The sequence below is a fragment of the Parasteatoda tepidariorum genome, chromosome 12, assembly GCF_982258835.1.
Source record: "Parasteatoda tepidariorum strain Cologne lab strain chromosome 12, Ptep-v5.0, whole genome shotgun sequence".
NCBI lineage: Eukaryota > Metazoa > Arthropoda > Arachnida > Araneae > Theridiidae > Parasteatoda > Parasteatoda tepidariorum.
Window position 1 is genome coordinate 61,099,349 of NC_141766.1, and position 13,549 is coordinate 61,112,897.

General features: G+C 26.9%; 1 protein-coding gene across 1 annotated transcript in view; it reads left to right on the forward strand.

The window, feature by feature from the left end:
• Positions 1 to 35: 35 nt before the first annotated feature.
• The window catches only part of LOC107457037 (homeobox protein abdominal-A-like), an 80,087-nt gene continuing 66,573 nt past the window's right edge, over positions 36 to 13,549 (forward strand). Inside the window, exons 1-2 of the mRNA XM_016075074.4 lie at positions 36 to 1,420; positions 5,950 to 5,994. Of these exons, the coding sequence (XP_015930560.1) occupies positions 973 to 1,420; positions 5,950 to 5,994 (493 nt within the window). The 5' untranslated portion in view covers positions 36 to 972. The remainder of the gene's footprint in view (positions 1,421 to 5,949; positions 5,995 to 13,549) is intronic.

The window sequence follows — 13,549 nt, forward strand, 5'->3', positions numbered from 1 at the left end:
CATCCATGGACCAAATATTTCTAATTACTATACCATCATAATTTAAATTAGTATTTTAATTATATTTTCTTTTATCTAGTTGACAATTTCTTCTAGTACCATAGTAAAAAATAATTAAATAAAGCAGCACATTCTTTCACAATATCAATTTAAGTAATTACATTCTATCATTAGTTATTGTTAACCATTTATTGTCACAATTTATTGTAAATTATTTATTAAGCTCTTTTAGGTTCGAAATAATGAGCTATATATATATTTTTTTAATTAAAACAATTAATTTTAATTAATGATTTCACTAACTATTTTATTAATTTAATTACTTTAATTCAATCCTTCCCAGTACGAATACCATCTTAAATTTAAATTAATATTTCTATTAATTTTCTTTTTATTTAGTTGATAATTTCTTCAAATAACATTATTATCTTTAATACCATCATAAAATAAATCTAAAAAAAAATAATAATAATTAAATAAATAAATAAAGCAACATGCATTTAAGTAAAATTGTTAGTGAGAGTTTTATTTATTTATTTTTCACAATACGCATTTCATGATAAGAGAAAAAAATTCGATTTGATAAGATCCACAATAGCGAGAGAGTTATAATACAGTCTACAGTTGTCTTAGAAGCCCGTTAAACAAAACAAAATGGGAGAAAGAAAAATATAAAAAAAAAGAGAGAGACTAACTGAAGAGTGAGTGAAAGATGAAGTAGAAAGAGAGAAGGAAGCGACCTGACTCTCGTGTAGCGCAGACTTGCAGAGCATTTTGAGCGTAGTGACGGAAACGTCGAGTCATTGGTTGTCTTCCCAACGTTGATTCTGTGATTGGCCTTACGTTGTTTACGCGGGTGTAGCAGCTAATGTGCCGGACTTATCTTTGGATGACTTTTACGTAAAGCAGAGTCTTGAAACAAAACGAGCTATATTATTTTTTTCTATTGATGTTCACAAGAATGAAGTAAAAATGAGCTCGAATTCTTTCATGGACTCGTTTTTGGGGAGCAAGTACGCTAGTGATGCCGTATCATCGGCTGCAGCTCTGCAGAGTTACGGGCATCATCCTCAGCATAGAATGTATCCCTATGGATCACTTTCCCCACAGTCGTCTGTAGCGGTCAGCGGCACTCTTTACTACACCACGAATTCGGATCTGGCCAAGTCATGCCGGTATAACTCGACTGGCCAAACAAATGGACTGGACATTTCCGGCACAGGGTACGCTTTTAATCTCCAAAACTGCGGCGTCTCCAGCTCTACAGCCGCTGCGGCTCAGGCCATGATGGGCCCGGCACAGTTTTTACCCCATCCTGCAACTGATCTGGCATCTTCCCTCAGCCCCTGTTCCCAGCTAGGTTATCGCCAACTGGACCCAATACCTGATGTCCCCCGTTACCCCTGGATGACCATTGCTGGTAAGAGCATCTTCTTATCTATTATGCTCGCCTTTTGTGGTACTTCTTTAGGCTTAGAATCACCTGCCAACTTGTTTAGATGCGGCTTCTCCCTCAATTTTTTCCCTTATCGCATTGTGCAAAAACGGTTAATGATTTGTTTACAAATGTCGCCGAGTTAGGGGATGTTTGTTGGTGGGGTACAATGATCTTTCTTTTGACACATTTTTGATTTAACTTCTCTTTTTTCTTACTCTATGAATAGGAAAGTAAATATTTAATATAATTTATTATTTAAAAAGAATAAGAGAGAAAAAAATTTCAATTATAATTTCGTAAAACTTTCGTAAATACATATTGATAAATATTCAAATTTTATAATACTTATATTTTTCATGTTTTTAGTTTTAGCTTCTCATCACATTATTTTAATAAAACAATATACTTATTTCTCTTTTTTAATCGCATTTTATTTGCTTGTCTTTGTTTTTATAATAATTTTTTATATATTTTTCGTGGGTAAATATTGAATCTTGAAATGAAGTTCAGATATCTTTTAATCTACCAAAAATTTAATTTATCATGGAAATTTCAAATAAATTGCAATTTTCTAAACCAACTTTCATAATTATGCTTGAATGAAAATGTTTGTTATTTTGCTGTAAACTTAAAAAAATATTGTAAAATAATAATTTATTAAATATTTTTTTGAATAAATATTGCGTTATCGATTTAAAGTTTAGATATCTTATTAACTACCAAAAACTTTATTTGTAATGTCATTTTTAAATAAATTGTCAATGTATAAATCAACGCTTAAAATTATGTTTAAATGAAAATGTTTGTTATATAGCAGTGATTAAAAGGAAATAAACAAAAATTGATTATGCATTAGATTAAAAATTTGTTAAAGTTATGCACATAGAAACTCATGCTATTTATTTCGACCAGAAGCATTCCTGAAAAATATAAATAGTATAATTTCATTAGACACACTTAAATTATTTCAAAGCATTTCAGACATAACTATATTAAAATAATGACTGTAATTTTATTGATAGCAGCGCTTCTTTTAAAACAGCTTTAAATAATAGCTTTTTTTCTTTATATAAATGTATCACATATACTATTGAAACATGTAAGTTACATATAAAAGTTTGCAAAATTTATAAATATTTAATTTACTGAATTTTTTAAATATTATCTAAAAAAATCTAAAAAAGAATGTCTAATATGTTTCAAAGTAGAAATTTTGCAAGGAAAGTCATTTAGGGAAATTTAATTTAACTGTTGAAAATCAAAATTTGAAGTTTTTGAGACAAAAATCAACAAGCCAGAACTTAAGAAACTGATCATTTGACTTTTAAACGACGAGGTATTTAATTTATTTCTATTTAGTAAAGGACAAATTTCTTAATATCTTTTCTGCTTTGCAATAAATTAATTACCTTTCCTGCAGCCAGGAAAACTAACTTCAAAAACTGCGGAAGTTAATTTGAGAAATATGCAGAAATGTATTTCTTAAGTAAAAAAGGTTAAATTTTGCTAATTATAAATAAAATCATGCAATCCAAAGCTTATTTAATAAAAAGAGAAAAATATTATTTTACAATTTTTGAAGTGAATCAAGTAGTAAAATTCTTTGAAATGAAAGCTTAAATTTTCTTTCACTTAATTTTAATTAATATTAATTAAATGGAGGTGAATTAAAATATACTAAGTTATTACTCATATAACAAACAATATTTTGCCTTGCTTGATCATTTCTATTTAATTCGTTTTAGTACATTTTAAATCTAATTTTATGAATAGATTTTCTATCCTCAATAAATTTCTAATATTAATTAAATGTAAATTTTCATTCAATCACTTTATATTCATATTTAACTTATACAGCTTCACAGAGTAACTGATTATGAGATAGAATTACTCATATAGTATTAATTTGGTAACCCAAATTGTTCAAGAGAAGCTCTTCTCATAAGGGAACTCATAAATAGTCTGTTATCTTCTAACAAGGGTTATCTTGGTTTGCTTAATCCCAGCAAATTGCCAGTGAGTTACCCCATTATAGAACCCTTCTGTTTGCTTTGGGATATTCAGAGATAAAACTAAACAAGCATCGACATGAAACTTAAGGTTTTTTAAAATAATCCAATGAGGGCTATTCTTGAAAAATAACTATTTGGCAAACGACACAAATATTGTTTAGGGAGGGTTAGAAATTGCTTCATTTAACCCTTGGTGTCAAGAGCCCTTAAAAAGCAACGACGGTGTACAAAGTACCTACTTATAACGTCTTTGAGACAGCTCCCTCTTCTTAAGAGCTCCACAGAGTCCTTAAAATGTTCTGTTGACCTTAATAATCGAAGTATGGTTTAAGATTATCGCGACATTTATGCAAATTACCTCGCTTAGGTAATTTTAATAACGGATATTATGGTAGGTAGCAAATTTTGGGGAAATATTTACTTAGAGGTAAACTATGTGAATCTTGATCTTTGCACTGAATTAAGTGGAATTCCTTTTAACTACATTTTAATTATTCGATTTAAAATTTTTTTTGTTTATAACTTTTCTTTAATTAGTATTTTCTTAGTTTATTAATAAGCGTTATTTTAATAAAAAAACCCAACCTAAATTAGGATTTTGTGCAGGCATAATTTTGGAAAGGCAAAATTTTGTCCAAAAATATTTGACGAAAAATTTCATTAAAAAAGGGGGGAAATGCATTGATTAATATTTGGATTACAAATACTGCGAAAGGAGCATTTAATCACTTTAATGAAGAGTGGGAAAAGCTATTTTCTTGGATTTTATAATATTTTTGGTGTTAATTACACTAAAATTAAGTGAAAATTACTTCTCAAGGAGAATTTAAAATTTTGTAAATATATTACTGAACCGATTTGTAAAATCAATTTCCATTGGAACCCATTTCCAAATAAAGGGAAGGAAGCAAATATACAAATATAGATTCGTAACTTGTTGATAAGAGCCAAATGAAATTAAATAAATGTAGTTTTTACTGCAGTATTTACCACACAGAATCTTTTGCTCAGTTCTTTGCTCCTAATCAAAGCGGTTTAAAAAAAAATCCTTTGAAATAAAATATTTTTGGGTTTATCCACATCAAGTCGCTCAATTAAAAATAGACTTCAGAGATTTTTTACTGTAAAACGTTGAATTGCTGATGCTAGCCAAAAAACAATGCAAAATTACTTTTATGTCAATACTTTTCATTCTTTTTTTCTTCAATTTTTATCTCTATTAAATGTCAGCTTTTATTTACTTCAAATGCAATGTTTTTACGTTTAAAAAGTATTCAAAAAATCCATTTTTTAAGAAATTCAGTTGCCAAAAACAGATGTGTAATTTAATGATAATTTAATGGCCGTTAAACACAACTTAGAAATTTCATTATATGTATTGAAAGTTATATAATCAAACATTATTAGAAATATGTCTGACACGATATTGTAAAGGAGGAGATGGTGATCTAAAAATACACAAATAAGAAGAAGAAATGTTCCCTACAGCACTCACTGGGCCAGGGGATCTCGTATATCCTTGAGAAAGATAAGGTCTCTAACAAAACACGTTTGCTTCGTGAAATAGCAAGTTATTTAAAAATACGGATATAAAGAATTAATAATTATAAATGAAGATATTAAAATAAATAAATAAAGAAAAATTGTGTTGAAACAGTCATTTTCAGTTTGGAGTCCTTTTCATCTTTAAACATATGTTCTGTTAAAAATTTTAATGGTAAAAGAGGTGGTAAATATAGTAAGTTTTAAAAGAATGATTTTTTAGCACTAAATTGATGAAATTCAATGTAAAATAGAGCTCGGGGGTTTGTTCAAAGCTCTCATAAATCCTAATATTTTATTTCTAAAAAAAATATTGTTATTTTAATTTATATCTGTGTATTTATTACCTTTTTTGAGGAAAATTTAGATATTTGAAAAAATTTAGATATGAAGTTGTTCATTAATAAGAGTCTAATACAGAATAAAAAAAAAACTACTGTTGTCAGTCAATCATTTTAACGTTGTTACATTAAAAGGAAGAAGAAAGAATCTACTGATGATGAAAGTGCAAAGAGTAAGATTGTGCATAATTATGAGTAGTAGTATTGTGTCAAAAGGCGAGCATAATTGATCTAAAATGTTATACTTTTTGCATATATTGCTTGCTTTTTATTTTTTTCTAGTATGTGATTAGAATCCTTTTAAAAGTAATGCATGGACATTCTTAAATTTTCTCAAATGTATGAGGGTTTAAAATGAACTTTCATCAGCATGTTTATGAATACTTTTCTCCTGATTTCTAACTCTCAATTTCAAACTATTTCACTATTAAATGAACTCTGATTTCCATTGCATGTGTCTTAGCGTCATTCACATCTTTGACATACTTTATTGATGTAAAGGCGCTTTACCTCTTGCTTTTTTATGTCTATCTTTCCATAAAATTGCTTTCTTTGTTTTGGATTCTATCACATTTTACAGATATCTCAAGCCTTACTAAATTAAAATTTTATGCAGGATGGACAGAACACTCACTTCATGCTGGCTACAGATCTTTAAGAAGTAGGTTCCAATATTATCATAATTTTAAATATGTATAGAATATTGTTTTTCCTATTATATGCTTTTTTGAATAAATATCGTGCAATATGAACAAATACTTTTTAATACAGATTCGTAGCTTGTGAATACTTTGAGTCCTTTACGAGCGAAAGTTTAAGTTACCAATTTGTAGTAAATTTGAGCAAGTAATGACTGCAACAAGAAACAATTCTATGTCTATTTAGTTGAATACATCTAACATTAAACGCAAAGCTGTCTAGGTATATTTTTGTAACTACAATTGCTTATAAATTCAGATTAAATAAATAAAATGATATAAACCATAGTTTGATACATCATAATCAATATTAGATCTACGATAAAACGATATTAAGTTGTTTTTATATTTTTCATCTTTTTATAAATACTTGAAACATATATATATATATATATATATATATATATATATATATATATATATATATATATATATATATAGTTCAGAATGAAGATGAAACAAAGGAAAATTACAGACATATGGGAAAAAGGGGGGGGGGGAGAAAAATAATAATAAAGAATAACAAACAACTGGGGAAAAAAAAAGGATAAAATTTTTCAAAAAAATCCGGAAAATAAAAGATATAATCCTTTTATCAGCCCACACGATTATATCCGCAAAAAAGAGTGCTTTCTGATATTGTATCAATATGGCCAAAGCAAAATATATTAATACAATAGTGTGAGGAGCACTCAAAATTTTTTTTTACAAGAAATACAACAAATGAAATAGAACACAATAAGTAAATATATATATATATATATATATATATATATATATATATATATATATATATATATATATATATATATATATATATATATATATATATATATATATATATATATATATATATATATATATATATATATATATATATATATATATATATATATATATATATATATATATATATATAAAGAAGAAAAACTGTAATTATGAGGATTAAAAAAAAAGTTGTTTATATAATTTTTTAAAATTGATATTTTCATCGCCTATGAAATTCCTGATGCTTTGATTTTAACACTTTGCGATCATATTATGTTTATAAATGAAGACTTTATTTGGATAGTTGCTCATTTCAAGATAAAAGACTTAAAAATCAAATGATTGCATTGTTCTTCCTATTTATGGTTCCCTCAGCTTCATTAGAATATTAAACATAAGTTGTATTAGTATTAAAGTTAGACAAGAATGTCTCATATGAGCATGAAAATAAATTCATGATTTATATGAAGTGATGCTGACGTCACTTTCATAAAAAGTAGAGTATAGGTGTCATGTTGTTTGGAATTAGTTTTCCTTGAATGGTGCAGATATAATGTAAAGAATATTCAAGCATACAGCATGATATACAATATGAGGAATTTCCAATGCATTATTTCTCAAAAACTGGTCGGTTTAGTAAGTATAAAATCAGTATGATTTCTTGCTACAATGGTTTCAAGGACATTATTATTTTGTGATATATGTTTGCGCTTTTCTAGTTATATTTAAAAATAAAAATATTTTCTATAGGATTTGTGAAAAATTTAAAGCTAAAATTTTTGATTCCATAATTGTCCTTGTTATAAATCATAGGAATAAAGTTATCATTTTTTTCATGAATTATGTAATTTAGTGTGCAAATGCTATTTTTCTTTTTTTATATAAGTATTTTATGCCATTATACTCAAAACGTTAAATTTTTTTTTAAATTTTAAAATGTTCAGGGTTATTTAGTGTCTTAAACCTGATTTAAATTAAAGGGGTGATTGGATAAAATAGGTATAAATCTCGCTGTCGAGTCATTGAGGAATGAATATAAGAACAATTTAATAACAAATAAGCTAAAACTTAATACATGTCTACTATATCGTAATACATTAATAAAAAAAATTTACTTAAAATTAAATTTACTCAAACATAAATATGTTTTAGAATTACAATGTATTTACTTGTACATAAATATTTCGAATTTTTAATTTTTCTAATAAATTAATATTGCTTTACTTTAATAAGTTGGTGTAGTTTGAAATATTCTATTAAAAACAACCGAAACTTAGGCACACATATATATTTACTAATTTAAAATACTTATAAATTTTTACTGTTTGCTCTTGTTTTATTGTTTGGTCTAGTATTAATAGAAAATTACTAACTTTGAAAACTACTAAAAATTTCAAGTTTCTTATTTTTATTGACGTATTTGTGGAAAAAAAAATTGTGGAAGGACAAATTATTGAGAGTTTGCATATACGTTAATTCAATGAAAAAAAAAGTGAATCTTAAATTGATGAGACTATGCAAAACCCACATAGTTTAAAGAACCAAGATGCTGAAATTCTTTATTCTCATTGTTAGGATTTTGGAATTTCTGCATTTTAAAATTCAATAATCGTAAACATATTCCAGTAAAAATTATTTTCCCCGGAACACATTATTGTATTAAATCTGTCAGGATAACTTCTTTAAAGATAAAAAAAGTAAAACTACGGAAAAAAAATCAATAATTGAGTAAATAGTTTCCTTTTAAATCAGTAGAGCAGAATGATATCGGGCCAGACTTTTGGAGCCAGAAGGATTGAAAATCAACCTTCCGTATAGTTGAGTCAGCATTGAAATTGAATGGATAAATTGTTGATAAGGGTTGAAGAACTTGTATGCATTCAGCGAAACAAACACCCCATAACTTAAAAATACTCATTGGATTTCGATTGGCAACATTGATGAACCCAAATTCGATTGACTACATTTGATTGTTTCAAGTTATCTTCTGAAAACATCATTGTTTTCGCAACATTTGCTTTAAGTTATTGTTTATTTCTTATGATGACAGCTGAAATACTGTTGTTAATTAGGCATCATTTACAGTGATATTGGAATATGAAAAACAAAAAAAATATTATCCACGACTGTTCTTTGTAACAAAGAGGCAACCTATCACAATGCTAGAATTTTCATTCGAAAATTACGGCAGTCTGTCCATCCAATTAACCATAAAGTTTACGGTAAAGAACATTTCTTACCTTTACGGTTTTGACACCGTTTTCAACTAGCATGGTTAAAAAAAAAAATGACTACAAAACTATACGTTTTTTAAAAACATTTACGACTAGAATGGTTTCAAAACAGCAAAAAGCAAATTTTACTGGATAGTGTAGCTAAACTTTTCGTTAGGTAATGGATATTGTCAGGTTGTGGTAGGTTTGTGTTTTATCGCATGAAACTTGGAATGTGGTTTAATTAGTTTATCAGGTTGCTTCCCCTTAAGAGATGGGAAATGCTAAACTTTCTTGTGTTAAGCTGGTTTTTGTTGCTGCCACCTATGCATGAATGAAAGTATAGTATTCTAATAATCGAGGGTCACAAATTAGGGACCACAAGACACTGGGAACTCTTCATTTGTTGAAGGGAATGGAGGAAACCCTCTCGGCTGTAATATGTACCCAACTGCAAGGAACTATAAGTCGCTTTATTTGGTAGACCTAGTTGGGCGATAAAATTTTTGTTAATTAACCGTATTAGGTGAAAGCAATTGATAAACGGTTTTTCTACGGTTTCTACGGTTGAATACCATCTTTTTTATGGTTATTTGACTGTTTTGTTTGAACTTGGCAAAATAACAATTAAATAAATTGTTATTTAACCTTTTTTCTAATAAATTTCCAACAATGCAGTTTTTCTAAATAAATTTTTTGCTCAGAGTATCTTGAAATTTGCAGATATCTGGGGATTGCTTAATTCAATGCACTGCAATTCTAAAAAGTACACTATTAATATTAACTGGCAGCATTAGAATGAAGATTTCTGTTTTGCTTAGTTTTAAATTTTATAAAATGAAGTGCCATCTGTTATACTACATAGTAATATATTTATGGTGATTCAATAAGATTCTAAACTACCATATTTTAACTCTATTTCAACTTTATGATGATGGTAAATTCTCAATTCTTATGGGTTGAAAACCGCTGGTTTTAAGCTTACTCCAAACTTGAGAGCTGTTTGACAAAGAATTGACATCAAATCAAAAAAATTTTGATCATTACTTTTAGCTCCTATAAAAAAGTCAAACCCAGCTTTTTGTTCCCTTTGGTTTAAACGTCGAATTTTTCAATAGAAGAATTTGTATTTTTCTTTTTATCCATGAAACAAAATGAAAGATATGTAACCGTTCAGTAATATAGATATAAAAAAATTAGGAAAACATATTTCTCCAAGGCCTCCAAAAGTGGATTTGAGAGAATTTTTGTTTCTATTCTGAGTTAAGAAAAAGTATGCCACTACAAAACTATTGTTTATAAGTATGGTTTATTTTTTAACGTAGCCTTCTAAATATAGGCAGGCAAATAACCAGCTTTTGGTCAGTTGCTAATTTTTGGCAACTTAATACTAAGTATTTGTCATTTTTACAAGAGAAATTTGTAAAAATGACATGCTGAATGAAAAATGAAAACGATGATGTTGACGATGAAAATTATTTTTAATCATAAAATTTTTTTTCTTGAAAATGGGATCATTTGTAGTGGTCATTAATAAGGTCGTTTCCTAATTTGGAAGTATTCCGTATTATCTTTATATAAGAACATTTTTCTTCACTTAGCAGAACACAAGTCGATTATTCAAAAAATAAAATTCATCCATCTTTATAAAGTTTTTGATATCGGAAACACTTCGATTTACTTATATATTATTTTGAATAAAAAAAAATCAAACCTTGTTCTATCAGTCATTTTCAAGTTCAGAATTTTTCCTTATGATTTTGATAAAAATTTTTTTATTCTAATCATTTGCTATAAAAACAAATCACCCGTGCAAAGAATTGACTTTCTTCTTATTTTTTAAACTTTCACAAAAAAGCATTTTCATGGTTTATTATGGAGTTATATTTAAATAATAAAACCAAGTCACTTTTATGGACCCTCAAATTTTAAAAAATATTGATAATCGTATGTTAAATAAAGCAACATTTTTTGTTTAATTTCTGACACTATTCATCGATAATTGAAAGGATTTGATTGAAAATTGAATTAATTGCAGATATTGTCTTTGTAATTTTTTAAAATCTTAAATTGTTACTTGATAGCTTATATTTCAGAAATTAAATCTATTTGCTTTCGCAACAAAAAAATATTGATTCTTCAAAAAAGTGAATTTATTGCTGTGTTTTTCTTTAACTTTCATAAAAACAACGTATATTTTTCAGATACACGTTCTCTTTTATCATAAATATGATATAAAAGGAATTCAGATATTTTATCTAAACCGTTTTGCAAATGGTTTTGCAAAGTATGTTTCGTACCCAATAAAGAGAAGAAACAAGACATACTGCCAATTTAGCATCGTAATCTGTCATTTACAAAAACACCTTTTCATCTGAAAAAAAGAATCTTTTTAACATTAATTTGCAGGGGAGGGAAACAATTTTCATTGTTCATGTTTTCATAGAAATTGATTCATGCTTTCTCCCTTCCTTAACTCATTCAGCATTTTGTCTTCCTCTTTTCTCCTAAAGGAAATAACTGACATAAACTGCATATTGTTTCATGAATTATTACCTGTTTTCTGCAGAAAATAAAAAGTAACAGCTATCAATTTGCACATCAGCTTTCTCATTGTCTCCTTAGTTACACTGAATTCAAACATACCAATATACTTACCCAAATTGAATATCGCTCACATTTTTGTTATTCTTACCTTTCGCGTTATTTCAACTCTTATAGATATGCCTGTCTGTAAAATGTTAAAAATATCATCATGCTTTTACTAAATATAGTGTCGACTGAAATACTGGTGATTTTTCATTTATGATCGTTCTGCATGAACCGAAATAGGAGATATTTCTATCTTTTTAGAGGGGAGGTTAGAAATACTTTTGTGGATCACACTTTGACCTGCTGGACGCCCGTTTTGTAATGATGTGAAAACCACTTTTTTGGCAAATTAAATGGATATGTTTTGTAATTATATTATGTTAAACTTGCTACGACCTGGAAAAAAAATAACTAAGTTGCAGCTAAGTTTTCACAAGGTTGTTTCAAAATGTTTAAATTTAGCAATCGTTTGAGCATAAGAAAAACATTTTCCAAGTTTTTTGTACTCATATACATAGTTTCCTTATTATTTTATTTATTTATAATTTTTTGCAGATTTGAGTAACTTAAAACATACATATCATTCTTAATTTTACCATCAATGAAAACGTTCCAGATCGTAGTAACAATCCACTAGTAATTGAATATTATTTTTCTTCCAATTCGGCTTAAAAACATAACAGTTCCTTGAATTCAGAATCAAAATATTTGTTAACATTATTAAACATATATTAAAAATTTTGTTGTTACGATTGTTTTACTTATACAGGGTTGCAACGATCTGGAAAAAAAATCACACAGTAGTAGCAATATTTCCTCAAGACTACTGGAAAATTTTGATATTTAGATGCTACTATATTTCAAAACTAAAAAACTATTCCTACTAAAAAAATATTCCGACGGTTTTTCTTTTTATATATACTTATAAATTGAATCTTTTTAGTAGATACGAATGACAAAAAACGAATCAGTTTTTCTCAATTTTGCTACCAATTTGCATGATAATAAAAAATCAGTTATTTAAGATTAACAATAAACACTAAAAAAATGTTTATCTTTTTGTTGTTCATCTTTTCTAAGTAGTACATTGACATAAACATGGGTCCCGGCACTAAACTGTTCACTAAAGCAAATGGAAAATTTTTAGATTCCGCTACCGCCTAAATTTGTATATATTTTTTTCCGTTTATAGGTTAGATTTTTTATGCTCTTAATCACTGCAATGATACGATTCAAATTTTTTCCCGTTTTTTTTTTTTTTTTTGAAAGCGAAAAACACTTTATTTGATCTGAATTTTGCTATCGACTTAATTATTCGATAAAAATATTTCTATAGCTGCGTAATTTCTTGATTTGACAGAGAAGTATAATTTTTTATTTTAAAAGTGGTACCGAAATTGATGCCGTAATATTTTTCTTTATCTTTGTTTTACAATGCTGATTAAGAATGATTTTGACCGCCATTACATATAAATTATTTAAATGAATATGCGAAATTCGGAACATATTTTTTTAAAAATTTTACTGTGTTCGCATAATTGAAATAGTCCCTGCTTACAATTTTAAATTCAATAGTTATGTCGCTATCATTGCAATGAGTTTTTACCAGAAGGAGTAAAAAAAGGCTACCATTGGTGTTTTATATTTGCCCCAATTGACTCGATCAATTTTATCCTTACTAAATAAAACTTATTCCAATTAAGGGTTAACTGTTGTAATATAAATAGAATGAAATATATATATATATATATATATATATATATATATATATATATATATATATATATATATATATATATATATATATATATATATTTATATATATATATATATATATATATATATTTATATATATATATATATATATATATATATATATATATATATATATATATATATATATATATATATATATATATATATATATATATATATATATATATAT